The 19770-nt window shown below is 40.3% G+C and overlaps 1 protein-coding gene across 10 annotated transcripts in view; it reads right to left on the bottom strand.

Moving 5' to 3' along the window:
• The window catches only part of NRG3 (neuregulin 3), a 1104341-nt gene extending 1084837 nt beyond the window's left edge, over positions 1–19504 (bottom strand). For all 10 annotated transcript variants that reach the window (XM_074339699.2, XM_074339707.2, XM_074339700.2 and 7 more), the window contains exon 1: positions 18667–19504. In XM_074339699.2, the coding sequence (XP_074195800.1) occupies positions 18667–19504 (838 nt within the window). The remainder of the gene's footprint in view (positions 1–18666) is intronic.
• Between the last annotated feature and the right edge of the window lie 266 nt (positions 19505–19770).

The raw sequence follows: 19770 nt of genomic DNA, 5'->3' as shown, positions 1-19770 counted from the left end.
TGTCACCAGGCCCAGATGCCGAGCAGCTTATGCTGCTCTTCCATGGAAGCTGAGCATCATCTCCAGCCCAACATCCACACCGTGGAGCAAAACAGTGAGAAAAAGAAAAAGGAAAAATAGATAACAGAACGCTGAGAATGTTTTGGAAAGGACAGAGATGGAGGAGGTGAGGACAGTCCCCAGGCGTTGTCTACATTCACAGCTAAAGTTACCATTTAAGTCTTCTGGTCTTTTAGAAATTCTTATTATTTTTTATCTATGTGTATGTGAGTGTTCAAGCACTGTTCTTTATCAGAATCTTACTAGCAAGTAAGTCTAGGTTAATATTTAGCACTGTGGCTTTACTGATGCTAAATACCCAGGATGCACCAGCCCGGAAGGTCACTTAGTTAAGAATACCGTGTTTTCCCAAAAATAAGACCCAGCCGGATCATCAGCTCTAATGAATCTTTTGGAGCAAAAATTAATATAAGACCCAGTCTTATTTTAACATAAGACCAGGGGTATAATATAATACCGGGTATACTATAACAATGTGATATAATACCAGTATAATATAATACTGGTATAATACAATACTGGTATAATATAATACTAGGTCTTATATTAATTTTTGCTCCAAAAGACACATTAGAGCTGATGGTTCAGCTAGGTATTATTTTCGGGGAAACACGGTAGTTGCACCTTAGTCCTTATTTGCTGACTCCTCATAATGGTGACCCATCTTTTATCCACGACATTATTTCTGGGTTTAAGGTGGAAAAAACACAGTTATTAAATTACACAGGGCAGCTTTCGTATTTCTAGGCCTTGGCTCTTTCTTATAGAATCCCCAGCTCTGATGAAGCACTGGATGATGATGATACAGAAAGGCATCTGGCCATACAGTGCATGCAGACAGGAAATGCTCACGAGCCTCCCCCAGGAGCTCCATCTTCCATTTAAACAACTGTCTAACAATGTTTATTCTCACTTGTAATTACAGAAATACAAGATAGAACACCAACAAGATATTGTTTTAAAACTACCTGAATGGCGAAGGGTTTTTCATTGGTTGGTTGGTTTTGTTGTTCATGATATGTAACACCTATGACCATGGTAGAGTGGGCTTAAGGAAAGAATAGGTATTTTGACACTATAATGGCAACAATGTGAATTGTTCAATCTTCCTTTATGAAAATATGTAAGGGTTTGTTTTTTTGGTGGGATAATAAATTGGTGCAGCCACTATGGAAAACAGTATGGAAGACCCTCAAAAAATTAAAAATGTAAGGGTTTTTTTTTTGGTGGGATAATAAATTGGTGCAGCCACTATGGAAAACAGTATGGAAGACCCTCAAAAAATTAAAAATAGAATTACCATATGATCCAGCAATTCCACTCTGGGAATATATCCAAAGGAAATGAAAACACTAACTCAAAAAGATACCTGCACTGCTGTGTTCACAGCAGCGTTACTTAAAATAACCAAGACATGGAAATAACCCAAGTGTCCATTCATGGATAAATGGGAAAAAAGGCTGTGGTATATATACACAATGGAATATTGTTCAGTCATTTAAAAAAAAAAAAACAGGGAAATCCTACCATTTGCGACAACATGGATAAACATTGAAGGTATTATGCTAAGTGAAATAAGTCAGGATGAGAAAGACAAATATTATATGATCTCATTTATATGTGGAATCTGAAAACCAACAGCAACCTAAAAAAATAAAACAAACAAACAAACAAAAAAACTCATACAAAAGGAGATCAGACATGGTTATCAGAGGCAGACAGCAGGTGGAGGGGAAATTAGATGAAGGTGGTCGAAACGTACAAACTTCCAGTTACAAGTTAAGTAAATACTAGGGATGTAACGTACAGCAAGATGACTGTAGCCAACACTGCTGTGTGATACATAGGAAAGATGTTAAGTATAAATCCTAAGCATTCTCATCACAAACGGAAAAAATTATTTTTCTTTTTTTCTTGTCCTCTTTTCTTTTTATTTTATCTTTATGAGAGAATGGATGTTAGCTGAACCTACTGCTGGTATTCATTTAACAATATATGTAAATCAAACCATCATGTTGTATGTCTTAAAGTTATACAGTGGTATGTCAATTATTTCTCAATAAAACTGGAAACAAATGTTTCTTAAAAAAACACATGAAATATACAAGAAGAAACACGCACGGTTTTGGTTTAATAATAACTTCCTTTACAACTCTTCAAAATGCCTATGATTTTCTGTTTTATTGGTAGACTTTTTTAAAAATTAAGTTTTTTTTGCAAATATATTGGCCAAAAGTTTCTATTCCATACTGTGGATGTTCAGGGCAGAATTTTCTATAATAATTACCAAACAGGAACAAACTACATTCTCAACATGGGATAAGCTCATTATATTTTTGTATATCAAAATACTTCATCACAGAACCATTAAAGATAGGGTTTTGGTATTCTGACATAGAAATGTTTTAATATAAAGTGCAAAAAGATAGACAAAAGAGTATTAGAGTAAAATTTCATTTTTGTAAAAAAAAATACATTTTACAGAGCAAAAATTGGGCTAATATTCAAGAAAAAGGTAACAGTAATTATCTCTAGATGGTAGAACTACAGTTGACTTATATTTTCCTCTTATTGTTTATATTTTCTGCTTTTGTAAAGTGAACATGCCCTGTTTAATAATGAGGAAGGTACTCCAAAAAAAAAAAAGATAAAATATTAACAATAGCCACCTTGAATTTGAATTAAATGTCACTCTGACACTGTCACAACTAAGAGCTATGTTGTAACCCAATGGATGGAACCACATTCTGATATCAAAATCCACATGCCAACCAACATGGCAGGAAATTATGCTTCACATTAAGACACATTTATAATAGTGCCTCAGAAATGCCATCTTAGTCCTCTGTTCTTGTAACACTAAAATTCAGCAACTAGGAATTTTGTTTAATTAAGGGAGAAGGATATTGTGATTATATCTAGAACTGGATGAAATTATTTATACTTCCAAACGAAATATTTTGTGTGTGCCAGTAATTCCTCCAGGTCTCCTCATACCTGTTTTTGGAATCAATTTACTTTATATACATATATATATATGTAGATATAGATATAGATATAGATATAGATATAGATATAGATATAGATCTACGTATCTACATCTATATCTACATATGTATATAAAGTAAATTTATGTGTATAGATATAGATATATAGATATCTATTTGGCAATAATAGACCTATAGCTGGCTACCGACCTCTACATCTGCCAGGAAAAGGCTAAGGAATTATTTTTTAATGCTGTAAGCAAGCAAGGTTCACTGGAATTTAGGACATAATCAAGTCCCACCTATGTTAGTACACTGAAACATGGGTATTATAAACACTGAAATGCAAAATATACCACCAAAAATATATCACAAAAAACCCTTGAGTGAGGGGCAAAGGAAGGGGGAAGAGAGCCAGCAGAATTAGTAATTCAAAACTTCCACTAAGATTTTAATATTAATTTTAGAACATGGCCTCAGGGAATGTCTTCTCCAATAGCCTCATTTACGGAAGAGATTTCCGATACTGAGTTGTCTACCTTGATGTCTCAAACAACTGAGTGACAGAGCTGGGCCTCCGCTTCCAAACCAGGTCTAGTGGCTTTCCCACTGTGCCTTAATTACTTTTCTCCCTTTTAAAATCTTTCTTCTAATTATCTTATTTCCAATTTTCCTTGGAAGCACAGAAGAAAACAAATGTAACAATTAACAAGATTATGCAAAGGAACATAAACTTCCCTAAGGTAAGACTCTAATGTCTCTTTCTCTCTCCATGGAAATCACCTCATGTTCATCAGATTCTTTTGTTCACAGTTTACAACATGGTGGAGCATCAAAGTGGAAGTGTTGATTCCAAATGTAGAGAACAAAGCCTGGATAACCTACAAACCCCCCAGTCCTTGCTTAGATGCCTAACATGTGCCGTATTGCTAATGCCACACTGCTACCCTCACCAAATCTTAGATAGATGGTAGATGGTCAGGAAGCTGAGCCACAGACTCCATTCATCAAATATGCTCCTGGGAACAGCTTTCCTTCTTTGAATTTCTCTCTCCCGTGGCGCATGGCAACAACCCTTCTTCATCAAAAGCAAAATGTTCTCGAGCATTCAAACAGCCTGATTTTCCTGGCACAAAAACATCTCTATTTTGAGAAGGTCCCAAGGTTCAACTGATTGCATATAACTGATAATTAAATATTGAAGTGGACTTCCCAATACAGAAGGGAAAAGAAATTGATGGGGCAGCAAGGGTACCCTTCCCAAAATGCAGCATGCGTAATCTATTCTTATACAATTTATTTCGTAACTTGCATTTGATATTTCAAGGAAAGGAAGAAGTTCTAATGGGGGAGCAGGTCATTTCATCTGGCAAAGTAATAACGTCGGGGGAAATATGGGAAAATTCAGTGGTAGACTTCAGCAAAGTGTTTGATTTTATTTTATTTATTTAAAAAATAAATAATACAGATTTATTCAGGGCTTAGGGTTTTCAGACCAGAAACGGAACTAGGCAAAAACCCAGAAGTGTTTCGACAAAGTGCCTTAAAATTTCATTTTTAAAGTATCACTGGTCAAAGATCACTCTTCTCTGGTTTGTTCACAAAGAGACTCTTCCATCAGTATAAAGTGAGCTCACTGGCCAGCAATTTAATTCCACCTTCACAATGGGAGCGTATATAGTACATAAAGACTTTCTGTCTGTGGCAATTATTCTTCAAACACGACCACTTAGATATGCATGTATTTTATGGCAACCAGAATGAGAACATGCATACACAGTGTGAACATGAGCAATTGTACTTTTACGCTGTTAGAATACATGGGAGCTGAGAGCTGCAAATTACATTTGTATTTAATACCGTGTTTCCCAGAAAATAAGACGTAGCTGGACCGTCAGCTCTAATGCGTCTTTTGGAGCAAAAATTAATATAAGACCCGGTCTGCTACATTATATTATATTATATTATATTATATTATATTATATTATATTATATTATATTATATTAAAATAAGACCGGGGTCTTATATTAATTTTTGCTCCAAAAGACGCATTAGAGCTGACGGTCCAGCTAGGTCTTACTTTCAGGGAAACATGGTACGTCTCCATCTTTGTACACGTGGATAGAGGGAGAAAATGCAAACATCATGATAAGTTAATTTTGAAAAAATGTCAAGCATCGATAAAGCCTTGTTCTGATAAAATGATTCTCATGCTTGCTCTTTAATATCTCTTTTCAACATCTGTGCTCACACGAAGTATTTAAGTGTCCCCATCCTAGCATCCAAGTCCTTACCACTGGTAACACCATTCTTAAAAATTAAGGGTTTCACATTGTAAACGAATTTTGTGTTTCTCCCTTTCCACACTCCAAATACAGGAACCACTATTGCTTTTAGCCAAACCCACTCCCTGAAAGGCATAAACCTCTCCTTGCCCTTCCAGAAAGTAATTGTTCAGACGCCAGTCCCTGCAGCGTCCAGATGCAGAAGGTCCTGGGCAGGGGGAACTGTGCTGTGCAGGCAGCACGTTCTGCTGAACCATTCTTCTTTAGGGTTAACATTTTTGTGTTACCTGGTCATTTACAAAGAATCGGGCTCCTCGGATCATCATAACACTCAGACATTTGCGGTGCACTGTGGAAAACAGTACGTCGTTATTTGTCATAAATTACTCAGAGCTGCACCCCAGGAAAGAAGAGCATCGGTGTGATACCTCAGAAGGTCACACAGAAACTTACAAAACCAAATGACGAAGGGGAAACATTTAATGCTGACTTTGTTAAGGCCCCATCTACAGCTTTGCTTTCGAAAAATCTCTTCTGAGCATATACACAAAGACCCAAACAAATAACAGAAAAAGAAATTTACCTCTGAGTCAAAAAATATAGAGAAACTGAAAATATGCCAAGCAAATGACAGTAGAATATGTCAGCTGGCTTATTATGAATGGTGACATCAGTGAAAATTATCTGATCAGTGAAAAACAGAAGGAGAGACGCCTCTGGCTATTAATACTAATTTAATATCTGCACTTACACAGTGTTACAGCCCCTCTGTCTGGTAACAACGAGCAACCAAATAAGCCAGCAAGAGTGATGCATCTGATTCTAATCTGAAGGTCCTTCTTTCCAGTGAACAGAGAGGGTGACAAAGAATTTGAGGGGCCAATATACGTAAATGAATGGATGTAGTTCTTCTGTCTAGGAGAGGCGCCCTCCAGCAGGCTCAGGGAGAGCCTCATCTTATCACAGATCCTGAGGCAGCAGCATCTTCCCTCTCATTCCTCACCACGTGACCAGGGCGATCAGGGCAACCAACAGTGCCACTGCCTTTTGAATGCTTTGCAGTGTCAGCATCCAATCCCAAAAGGTGCTGAATGGCCTCTGGAAAGAGGACGTCAGACAAAACCAGAGGGTGAGGTGGCCATTAATTCACAAAATTCTTATGGCAGTCACAGGTTAATTCAGGTGAAGCGGTAAAGTCAAGAGTTTCTTCTTGTTATTTTTCTCACATCTTCACTTACAAATTTTTAGACATTCAAAAGCTACTATTTTCGGTTAAATCTAGAGCTGTGTTGATGTGACTATGGAAAAACTAAACATTTTAACACATACCAATTCTACTGCTTCTTACAGCACTTTGAAGAGGCACTGGAATAAAGTTAATACTTAAGTATATTCAGCACAAGTCAAAGACCATACCTTTAAAAGATTTGGGACAAATTAGCCTTGGAGAATAGTGTGCTACTTGTTCCTCCCTCAAAGTCACCATAGAGACCTTGCACCTTCTGAAAATACTACAGTTATTGTACCAATTCCTTGCACCCACCCTGACTGTGGTTTCCCAAAGCAGCCTGGTTATGTCCTCCCAAACCCTTCCTCCTGAATCAGGCCCTGACCTAACAAAAAGGTGAGGCTGCCTCCCTAACTCCAAGAGAGGCTCTCTCTGCCCACCAGGCCAGACCCCTTACTGGCTTCTACGCAGGTGGGCACATGCACACTTCCACCGTTAATGACCTTTTATTACTTTCGCCTCAATTCTCCATTTCTCTGTCTAAATAAATTCTCCCTTGAAATCACCTACGTCCGCTCTTATCACTACTTTCTGACAAGGCCTAATACGCTTTTCAGTTGGAATCACCCACTTCAGGACTTAATCATTTTCTGGAACATATGCCCTGGTCTTCTCAACAAAACCATAAATGCAGATGATGGATTATCTTTTTTGTGTATAATGTCTGCAGAACTGTGATAAAGTTCTGCACTCTCGGATACAAGTCGCTCTCGGACACAAGTATGATTTGACATGTGTAAGCTGTGTGAAAAGCATGGCAACTTATGCTGTATCACAAACACTCCTGATGTGGGTAGAAGAAAGTTTTAATGTAATATAAACACAAAGCATCCATTTAGAAAGGCTTATATTGAAAAGGAGTGTGGATATCTGGCTGGAGTCGCAGTAAGCTGGGATCCTGAGAACAAAGGAAGCTCCTGAAGCCTGGGAGTCTTCCAGGCATGAACAAAAAAACACTCTGAGTTATGATCCATTCAGTGTCTATAAATGGAAAAATCCATAAACTCAGGCCACCACCCTGGTAGCATGAAGTAAAGGCCAAAGGAATGTTTTGAAATATTTCTTTTATATTTTTAAGTTTGTACTGATGTAGACAAAAAGTACACAAATCCTAAGTATACAGCTCAATGAATTGTGACACATAGAACTCACTCATGTAATACGCACCCAGGTAAAGAAACAGAGTGTTTATCATCAGTATCCTAAAGCCTCATATCTTGAGTCTCCTTCCATTCACTACCGGCCTCTCCCCAAAGACAGTCACTATCTTGACTTGCAACATTAAACATGACAAACAGAATCATACTTTTGTTCTGACTTTCCGCTCACCAATGTATTTGTGAACTATCCTAAAAAACTTTGAGCACAACTTATCATCAAATTAAAGGACTATGGACCCTACAAATCACCACTTTCCACCAGCATATGGAATTTATCTATCTGTCATCCAACCACCGAACTTCATTACAGGAACAAACATCTTGTGATTCTGTGATAGCCTTTCAGCATCTAGTAAATCTTTGAATTGGTCATTGCATCTGTTCTTATTTGGCCTAAGCACTCTTTTCTAAGACCCAGCACTGCAAACTAGCCTTTGCATTTTCCATTAATTTGATCTGTAAAATAGGCCAGGTAACTAGTTACCGCACACACAACTGACTGATTTTTATCAACTATATCCATCCGTAGCAGTACTACCCACTAGACTGCCCACATCTGTGATCTTGAAGAGCCATTAAGTAACTCATTAAACTTCCATCTTCTTTATCCCTATAAGGTCACAAGACTAATAATCCAAGGCCTAGGGAAAGACACTCTGACTTCAATAAGCAGTATTTTCCACGAGCAAATAAAAGGAGTTTGTATTTATATGCATCTGCATTTCACAGCAGGAATCCAACTCAGTGGACACTTCAATGCTGATACCACCATTTAAGACACAAACGCTTACACAAAACTGAAAAAAAAAAGTCTTCACAGAAATAAGACCAATACTTGAACTGATTCTGATTCCTGGAGCTGATTCTTTACTTTTTGAAAAGTTTAGAAATGTCTATGTGGAGAGGTAATTCATGACCATTAAATAAAACTTAGAAAACAGCAAAATACAAAAAATTAAATAACATTTCTACTCCACAATCCAGAAATTGCCACCATTAACAATTTGGTATACTTCCTTTGACTACAGTTACTATATATGAAATCTATCTATTAATCTACATAGCTTAATATAATTAGCATCTAATATAATTTTCCACCCAAAGTTTTAGATAATTATATAATACACACTTTCCGATATGTTTAAAATTTTAAAAACTCATTTTAATGGCTTTGTAAATCTATTACATGGGTTAATTAAAATTTTTTATTTTATTTTAACCTAAAACATACAAATGCACATACACTTGCCAAATATTTGGCTACCGAAGTGAAGGCTTTTCTCTGAATAAATTTCTTTTATCTTTCCATGAAAAACCAAACCCAAAATATGCACTGTGATTTTTCAGTTTCACTGTGTTATTGTGGAATGAGAATGTGAAACCGCAGGTGAAACAATCCAGGTGCAAATTTCTTATGGGTGTATCAATATAGTGTCCCTTAAACTTTTGCACACCTTATTCAACAAGCATTCTGTTTTAAGTGACTTATCTTTACGGAGTATATCCAAAGTAATCAACTTAGTTCTAATAGAAACCACAATTAATTCATTGCTTTCCATACTGTTTAAATACAACAACTGGCATAAACAGGTGTGGGAGCTAATAAAACTAACTACATAATACTAGGTAAACACACCTCTCCTTTGGCAGAGGCAAAAGCCCTACCAACAGGGGCTACTCAGCATGCAGCAGGTGCCTATCAGTTTTTTAATACAGACATAGTGTCTCATACCGAAAAGTCAGGTAAACAGAATTCAGTCAAGAGGATAGTGTTTAATATATGCACCCCATTTTCACTTTTATATTCCTAGAGACTGTAGATTTTGCCATCATGCTGAAAAAATGTTTGTTTAACAATAAATTTGGGTAACCCATCTCATTTCCCCCTTCTCCATCCTTAGTCTACAGGATTCATTCATAGTCTTATGGGATTCCAACAATACAGGCTTCCTGACATTGCCATATTCAGAGCCTTCTGCATAGCTATTCAAAGACTATATAACCCAATCTTAGTATTTGATTTATTTCTGGTTTTCTTTCATGAGTTTACAAAAGTAGAAATTCCAATCATCTTTCACTTTAACCCATAGAATAGTTTTTGCCACAGTGTTTGTCTGACTCAGAAATGTCAAACAAATAAGCAATGATGGGATAGAATGTGTGGTATCCTTGGCAGACCATCAGGGTCTCACCAATAATCTTGTGACTACTGGTTGGTCAATAGTGGGTACCTTACCATATGGTACCAAGAGAAATTCAGATACTCTGCAAGAGACACGGCGAGTGGTGCAACACCCAACATTTATTTCGTAGGGCTGGTATTTCAGTGTCTGTAAAACTGAAAGGCTATTGCTTCACAGGTTGCCTCACACATTTCACTGGCCAGTCTCAGCATAGGATGCAATAACTACTGTAATGAAAGCAAATTTGGAATGGGCAGAGAAGACAATTTGGGCTAAATTTTAGCAAGCACAGAAAAAAATGTCCATAACTGTTCTCGCTCATTGTCCTATTGAATCACATACAAGCAGCCATAGGAGAAAACAGAGTGAAGAAGATCAAGGAGTAGAAGTTTAGATGAACATATTCTTTATCTTTTGTTGAAACATCCCAAAAATTTATCTGTGAATTGAAAACCAGGGCAATTTCTCTGGTTAAAAAGGCTTCCTTTTAGCACAGCAAAGAACAGGAACGGAGCAGATGTGCCGTTTATGGGGTTTACAATGGCACGTTCCACTGTAGATGAACCTAGGCTTGAAAGAGGCAATGTACACTGATGTGGCCGCACTGTATCAATGGGTTAGGATTTGGGGTGGGGAGACATTAGCTGTAAAATGATGTTCTGATGTATGTGATTCTTCAAACTGTGCCAGTTAAGCATGTACTGGGCAAAGTACATAACCACTCTAAGTCCAGCTTGATTCCCTGTGTGATCGAGATAACCAGACCTAGGCTGCAGGCCCAGATGACTGCCTCTGAATCCTTGTTTCAATAAATTAATATGACCACGTATGTCAAGGCTGGTCCTTCAGACACACAGTAAAACCCCACAAATGGCAGCTTGGGTTTCTATTATTACCTCAATTCTTAAGCCCCTTCCAAGACTGAGATTCTGTGAAGAATCCTTCCCCATTTCTAAAAGTAAAATTGAAGGCACAAAAATCAACAGAATTGGACCCCAAAATGATGAGGAGGGTGTGATTTTTCTCTTAGTGAAATTCTAACTACCTGGCAATTCATAGGAAGATCATGCTGAGGGTCACATGTGGTCATACGAAGGGTGTCTCAAGAGGGAGGCCTACATGTTCAGGAAGTCTTATCAAATGTTTAGCATAAAAATCCTAATCTCATAACCCTTGCTGTAATTATTAATGCTGAAGTGGTTACATATATTTACGTGATGTTTTATTTTTATAAATGCTCTTATAGCCGATATTGCATCCATGATATACAGTATCACTTCTAGGAAAAGGCCTCAAAGACACAATCTTATCATTGGGAGCTGTTAAACTTCTATAATTAAACTTAATTCTGAATTCCATTTGCAGGCTTGTTTCGGACTAGCCACTTTTATGCCTGAGCATGGCACTCTATGATTGATGTACAATCACCAACCTGTCTTGAAAAATAAAAAGCTGATAACAAAATAGCAATACTCTGAAATATAATTCAGGATGAAGTTTCCAACCAACACAGACTTGAAGCAAGATGTTTTCAAAGTGTTCATATTAAAGATCCTGGACATGTAGAAGAGCTGGATGGATGCCAGCAGGCTATTTCATCCCATAGAGCCTAAATCACAGTACCTGCTAAATTAAGAGGGGACTAGAATGCAATGCGGAATTGCCTGTTTTCACTCAAGTTCTCTCCAAAGACTCCATGACAATGAGACAATGTGGGAATGAACATGAAGGGAGCTATGAGGCATTCTTCCTTTTATCAAGAATCTTCAGATTTCTGTCGATTTCAGACTTCCAAATACACAAAATCCAACAATCTCACTCATTTTCCTCAAAATCTTAGTTCCTCTCTTTGATAAACATGTCCAAAATAGGCTTTAAGAAACACCTACCAAGCGAAGGAGGAGGGATGATGGGCTCCAGTTTGTGACTAAACTTGCAAGGTGATTCGAGGTAGATTCCCATAAGGTATCCTGCTGTGTATGCCAGGTGTCAGAAAGGAACCGAGGGAGATCCCAAGGGCACACAAGAACAATATTCTCAGCATGATGAGATCCCTCAAGCTAGGTAACAGACTAGCTCCAACATTTATTTTAACTGAATTCAATGGCCTGATGGGTTCTTGGATGAAAATGCCTCATCTGTCCACTTCCCATTTCTCTGGACATTAAAACAATAGGTTTTGCAGCTTCCAAGCACTTTTACCAGTAGTAGAAGAGGCAAGTTATTATCATCACATTCATTATTCCAGAAGAGGAAGTTAAACTTCAAAGAGATTAAATTGGTTCTCTAAGGTTGCAGTTATCACAGGATTCAAGGCTACAGGTTTTTTGTTTGTTTTTTTTATACAAATCTTTGTCACCCTCCCACAAATGTCCCTACAAAATATGGTCATGACTAACTCACATTTTTTAAACTGTAACCTACTCAAAAAGTCACTTTTTTAACCTAGCTCCCTTCAGCCAGCTCATCACTCCTCCAGTGATGAACATGGTGAGAAGGTCACAGCCACCTGGAGAAACTCAAGGCAGCCTGCACACCTCCGTAACCACCTGTGGGGTTGTGTGCTTCCCAACACTCAGTTGGGGTAACAAACCTGTTTATGCCAGTTGTTCTTACTGTAATTATGTAATTTAGTTAAATTTCATGTAAGCCAATGATACATGATTATGGAAACGAAACATAATTTAGTTTCCATTAAAGCAGGTGAATGCTTTGAAGAAACTTCAAATGGTAGTTATGAAGACCAGGGAGAAAGAGAAGGAGGAAGAGGAGGAGGAGGAGGAAGAGGAGGAAGAGGAGGAGGAGGAGGAGGAGGAGGAGGAGGAGGAGGAGGAGGAGGAGAAAAAGAAACCTACTTTGAATTATATGGGCAAGAAAACTAAAAGATCCCCAGGGCAAGGATATAAGATTTATGAAGAATATGGGTTCAGAGTCCTTCACCAGTATCTTTAAAGAAGAAACAGGTATTTACAAGTGTGGTTTATGAAAAAAAAATGCTAAAACCAAACTAATGAATACATAATCAAGACATACTCAAGAAAAAGTCTTGGCCCTACATCAAAATAGAGGAGGGTGAACATTCTATACATTTTAAGTTTTATTTTAGTTTTCTGCTTTTTAAATCATTACTTTTATAGACTTTTATAGACTTTTTCAATTAACTACAAATATTGAAATGCTCCAAATCAATGTTAAATATTCATTAAAATGAATTTTGAAATCCAAACACATGAATGTATCATGAAAATAACAATTATATGAATTGATATAAGAGCTTATATTTAATTGTACACATTTTTTGTAGAATCAGATAATAAGGACTGTCAACATTAGTATGATTAGTATACCAATCTGTGTGGGATAATAAATGGCCGTTAGCTTTCCACCAAGTTTTTGGAATCTTTAAAAAAAAATTGTTAACTTAAAAAATAAAATATCAAGACAGTTTAATAACTCAATTGCCCTTAATGGATTTAAAAAAATTGTTTTTTCTTAACTTTCTACATCAACTTAAACAGTCTAACATGTCTTACCAAAAGGGTTGATTTTTAAAACAATTCAGAAGTTTTTAAGGAGCCTTCACACAATCATGATTCAATTTCATGAAAGACCGGGTAAGGGAGGAGTACATGAAATCCTCAAGGAAAGAACGGTGAAAACGGAAATCCAATCTAAAGCACATGTCCCAAAAACTTTCATTAATAACTTTATGAATGGGAACCACTTATTTAGGTATGTGTTCATCCTGACATTACAAAACTTGAAATTGAGTCTATTCCTCCCTCTTGCCTTCACTATGTACATGGTTCTGGAGAAAACACTTTCTTGGGTATAGACAAACTTAAGTTCCAGGATCTCAAAATATCTCAGTGGTATTTGTCAACACATTACCAGCTCTGTGCCTCACTTAACACAAAAGTCTGAAGGTAAAAACAGATCAAAAGGGAGAAGAATGAATTTCAGTTTTATCCACAAGCAATTCAATGCATTTTGCAGACTTAGATTTATGGCTCTTCCCTCGCTCTTATACATTTCAGGGCCAACTTTCATGTTCCGTTTCCAATATCTCAGATAGAGAATTGAGATATGTTTGGCACTGGATATGAGAGGTTATGAGGAAAGAATTTCTACAAAAGAAGCAAGTTGAAAAATCAGTCTTCTTCTCATTGTGGTACGGAGAGGAGGAAGGGTTCAGAGAGTATTCAGAGAGGAGAGACACTGTGTTCCTCTACACACTAGACCTCCCAGAATAGCACTGGTTTCAAATTCTGCACCAGCACTCTTGCTTATGGCACGACCTGGATTCAGAAAAGCTGGTTTCTTTAGTAACAGAGAGAAGTTGCCACAAACCAGTTTTTTTTTCTGTTTCTTTTTCCTTTCCTTTCCTTTTCTTTCCTTCCTTTCCTCCCTCCCTCCCTGACAAGCTTGTGTATCAACACTGTGTTAAAAAAGGCTATCACTGAAATACCACAAGCACAGAGTTGGCTGGAGTCACAAATCAAACCTGCAAAAGGGACTCTCCATCAACAACAGCATTGCCAATCTCTTATCTCAGCCATGAGGAATTGAAAAAAGAGAAAAAGGTTGAAACCACGATCATAGTGTGCTGAGATCACACTAAATATGGCCCTAAAAAGAACCTTGTCAATTCTATGCCCATCCATGCCCGTTGTCTTCCATTTGGCCCATGAAGTGCAACGGAAGTGTCTAAAGAGTGAAATGTACCGTATGATTGATTAAAGCAGGAGTCTCACAATCCTGTATTAAGACCAAAGGAAATCAAACCATACTCAGGTTGCAGCATGTGCTCATAAAACAGCTCTAAATTGGATTTCATAAGAAATACTGATCTTGAGCTCTGAATCCTCTCCCTTTGGCTACCACACATGATTGGGGACAACACAGTACCTTCTATGTTGAAATTCATTTGAGGGCCTGTATCCACATAGATAAAAGACAACGTATAGGAGTAACTTTTTTAAAACAAATTATATCTGAGAGTGCTTATAAAACAACCAAGAGTACTGTTATTGAAAGACTAAACATTTTTTAAAAAGATAGGAGAACAGTCAATTTTATCAATGGCTCTCTTCAAAATTACAAAAAGGTTATGACAAGGTAAAGCTTTATTTAAATAGACTTGGTTATCCCCATACTATGTTTAAACATCAATGATATATTTCACATCTATTTCTTCGCTAAATACAATATTCAAGATTTGTGATCTCACTCAGGGGAATAAACTAGGTAGCTTCCAAAAGGATAACCCATGAAAAGTGGCTCTTTGTCTTTAGCATTTGAATTTAACCAGTGATGCTGATCTTTCACCTGTTAGACAGCACCTTTGGCTGAGTAAAATAATCCACATCTGCATTGACAATATTGTACATACACGCATCAAGTCTGAAAACACACTTAACATAGTATAAAAGGCTGTTTGTACACTGGTCAAAATCACTGTTCCTCTACTGTCTGTAGCTCCCTGGCTTGAAAAATTTGTAAACTAACCTACACTTTCAGATCCAAAATGCTTCAAAGATGTTTTTGGGGAAATCCTCTGCTAGTGGCAGTATGTTTAAGATATTTGTTTCTAAAGAGTCTAAAGGCAAGGCAAGTTCTGGGCAACACACTGGGAACTCAAGCGATCCCAGTAAGAAGGAAGTTTTGGTTCAGTTCATGGTCTAAAGGTTGGAAGATGAGAAGAGTCAACTTTCAAGCCCTTCTTCTCCCTCTGCCTTTCAAGTTCAACATTTCTTTGTCTCTGATACTACGGAAAATTAGAAACAGTCTTCTACACTGAGCTTTCCCCACAGCAAAAATAGCATTGGCTTGCAAAAATCCTACTGTCCATTTGCAAGTGTGTTTATTCTAGAGTGAACCAGCCTCTTCTCCTGCAAAGAGCTGTGCTGCCTTCACAGACAGGATCCTTCAGCCTGGTCTAAAAGGAACACAAATAATTTATTCTATAAGCCTTGAGGTATTCAGAGCAACAGCAACGACCCTGGCCATTCAAGAACTGGTGAGTGAGTTCTGATAAAACAGAGCACCCATCCTCCTTAGCTGTCCTCAGGTGCTATAACACCATCTGTCCTGAAAAAACAGAAAAAGAAAAGAAAAGAATAGAAAACCTACTGAATGCTGAAGGTAGGAGCTGGGCAAAAGGGGAATTTCTCTCCTGGGAACTTTAGTGACATGATCCAAACAAGTTAAAAATATAAATACCAAATATTCAGGCCATTCTTCAGCTCACAATAGCAGTATTGAAAATCCCTCAAATGAAACCTTTAGTTTGTTAATTATCCTGCAATCTTGAACCCCAAATTAATTACACTGTACTATTTCTTTAAATTACCATGTAACCTAAATATTTAAACTCATCTTTTATGAAAACTGTCTAATCTTCCTTTCACTAAAATTTCCCTTCTTGATATATGCAAACCAGGTCAGTTTCTGCTGGATTTGCATACTTGCTTTATCCCTTAATTCGACTGCTTATTAAAGCTTTTAAAAAAGAGCAAGACCTGGACCTCAGATACACATAAAACAAATACTGCTTATATGTCTACTTGAACGTTGAATCCATTAACAGATTCCTCCTCCTTTTTCCTTGGGGCTGAGAGCCCTGTCAATAGTCATTACTTATTAAACAGGCTGCCATTCCCTTCTACAGAATGTAGGAAGGGAGCATGGAGGGGTAGAAAGAATTACCTTGAGCTTTTCTTTAAAAACCTCAGGAATGGAACACAGGGAAACCAACTGTGAAATAGCATGAAACACACACACACACACACACACACAGTTGGGCAATACACCCACACTCAATTATTCCTATCACTTATCAAGAGAAAAGATAAAAAATCTGGGGTCTTCAGGATAGACACGTATCTATTTTCAATCCACTGAATATGTTACACACAAACACTTGCACATCCTTTATCCCTTCAAAAAACTCAAGCTGGATTTGTTGAGAGAAGCCTCTAAACACCTTCTGAGAAAAATGTGTTCTCAAAAATGACTGCTTCAGCCAAAGGAGAGAGGAACAGCAAGTTACTGGTTTAACTGCCATTCTGGTTTGTGGCAGATTCCCTCCCTCCCCTCTTCTCCTGGTCTCCCAATTTATTTTCTAGCCCCCCACCCCACCTCTTTTCCCTCCCCTTAAGCAGATTAAGAAAGGGCATAAGGAATTTCTCACTTGGGCCTTACCCACAAATACACTAAATCCTTAAAAAAAAAAAAAGTTTCAAGGGTTAAATAACACCCAAGGGTAAGACCAAAGGTCAGGGAAATTATCAAATGACTGAAAGCAACCCAGGTGTTCCTACTGAAGAGTTAATGACGAGATGAGCATCTTCCTTTCCCCCAGATGTTATGACTCAAAACAGAAATACACTATGGAGACAGCACAAACCATGCAGTTTTTAGAAAATAGACTTTCACAGAATTTGAACTGGCAGACAAGGGGTTTGTCCTAAATAACCTTCACAGGTTGTACAAACTGTTCCCATATCCTAATCAATAGTCAGATTAAGAAGCTTCCTAAGATTTCCTTAGTATAAGAACAAGGTGGGGGTGGGGTGAGAAGTCAATTAGTCACCCAAAACATTTATAAAGATATGGAGAAATATACACCTCCTATACAAATCGATAGAAAACTACCATGCTTGGAGTAAACTGGCCAGTACTGGCAGCAGTGGAACAGAGGTTGAAGATGCTATAATACATTCAAAGTGAGATCTGTTGCAAAAGGGTGGGATGTTCTCATCCTTGAGTGCAGAGAACTCTGCCCCATTCCGCCTGTATTTTTCAAGCACAGAGGGAGGAGAGATGAGGTCCACACTCCACTTTGGGAAAGGAACAAAAGCAAATGCTTGGCAGAGCTGAAAAAACTCCTCCATCATCAGGACCGTAGAGGCGGCAGCTCCGCAGAGCTCCCTTCATATTTCCCCCTAGTTCACTCACTCTAGGCGGCCACACAATCAATTTCCACACCTTGGAATGTCCACCGGCAGGCTGCGGGGGAGCGGGAGGGGGGGCCGGCGCGGGGGCGATCAGTTTAGCCCTTCGCCACGGATCTCCTCCCTCCCCCAATAGCTTCACATTAACCCTTCCCGGTCCCTACCCGGGTCAGGGATGCTCGAAGTGTCTACAGCTTCTTTCTACCAACATTTCCATCAAATCGTCAGCCCCACGCCCTCTCACAGCCCCCACAGGGGCAAAACTTCCCTTGGTGGTTTATCGTCGGTCAATTTGCATGTGCTTTTCTTTCTCTCCTTCCTACCGGCGGGGAAAGGGCTCAGAGCGTTTGGGAAGGCCCTCCCTTCCTCTCTAGCTCTCAACAGGAGCTTGATCCCAGAGCTCGCCAGCAGGTCTGCAGTGGGCAGGGATCGCACTCGCATTAACCCTTTGAAGGGAGTCAGGAGAGGTGTTCTCATTTGGGACTCACGGAAGTAGGACCCCTAAAGCTTGACAGTCTCCCTCCACTTCCTACCGCCTCCACCCCACGCATGGACCCAGAACGGGCCGGCACCTTTTACCTCCCTTGTGGCCAGTGTTAACTCTCACTCAGTGCTCCAAACCTGTAATGGGGCGGGGTGGGGTGGGGTGGGGTGGAGGATGCTAGGAGACGGCGAGGGGAAAAGGCAGAAAGAGAGCAGAAAGAAAACTCAGGAGTAAATCAGAGTTCAGACACAGTGTTTACTTACGAAATTTGGGGCTGGTGCTCGTTTCTGGCGTGGTCGTGGTAGAGGAGGAGGAAGCTAAGGTTGTGGAGGAGGAGGCGGCAGCGGCGGCAGCATCCTGAAAGGGAGACAGGGTCCAGGAGGGAGTAGAGTCGTGAAGGTAGGAGGAGGTAGCGAATGCCGCAGTGGGCCAGGAGGGCATTGCCTGGGTACTGGAGGTTCCCGGCACCGGGGGTCGGGAACCCGGTGTGCTGCTACTGAAGAAAGGGGCCGTGGTGGACAGGACCGTCGGAGGGGCCGCAGTGTTCCGTGCCGTGGTGGAGCGCGGGCTGGCCCGGATGGGCACTCGGTGCCCGGGGAAGCGAGTGGGCGCCCGCGTGATGGTGGTCAGGCGAGTGCTAATCCGGTTGGGCGTCCTGGAAGAGGCGGTGCCGCCCGCAGAGGGGCTGGCGGGGGACGTGGTGGAAGTGGTCGTCGCGGTGGTGGTCTCCATGGCCTTGGGGAAGGAACTGGGCTTCGAGAGGAAGAAGGGGTCCTGGCCCATCCCCTTGGAGTCCACCAGGTCGGTGGGCACGTACTCCTTGACGGAGCCCACCACGATCCATTTGAGGAGCATGAGGCTGAGCCCCAGGCCGATGAAGCCGATGAATAGAGGCACCACGCACAGCCACGTCTGCTGCCTGTTCCACACGATGCAGTCGCTACAGCGTAACTCCCGGGGGGGCTCGGCCGCCCCTTCGCCGCCGCCGTCCGGGCCCCCGCCCGCTGCCGCCGCCGCAGCCGCCGCGGTGCCCTCCTCGGCCGAGGCGGCGGCTGCCGAAGCGGCTCCAGGTGGCGAGGCAGCGGCCGCCCCTTCACTCATCCTAGGAGCCGGTCTTCACCTTCGCCCCCCCGAGGGCCGCGCCAGAGGCATGGGGCCGCGCCGGCCGGGAGCGGGCACGGGCTCCGGCGGCGGCGGCGGGCTCAGGCGCAGGCAGCGGCCGCGGCGGCCGCATGCAAATCGGCTCCCTGCCCCCACGCCCCTCCCCCCGAGAGGCGGGCGGCGGGCGGGGAGGAAAGGAGCGGGGGAGGGGACGCGGGCCGGGAAGGGGGCGGCGAGGAGCGCGGAAGAGGGACGAGACGGGCCCC

This window comes from Rhinolophus sinicus, chromosome 15 (assembly GCF_057876585.1).
Source record: "Rhinolophus sinicus isolate RSI-liver-muscle chromosome 15, RSI-T2T, whole genome shotgun sequence".
Lineage (NCBI taxonomy): Eukaryota > Metazoa > Chordata > Mammalia > Chiroptera > Rhinolophidae > Rhinolophus > Rhinolophus sinicus.
The sequence above is the reverse complement of the archived record's forward strand: the minus strand, read 5'-3'. Positions and strand labels throughout refer to the sequence as shown.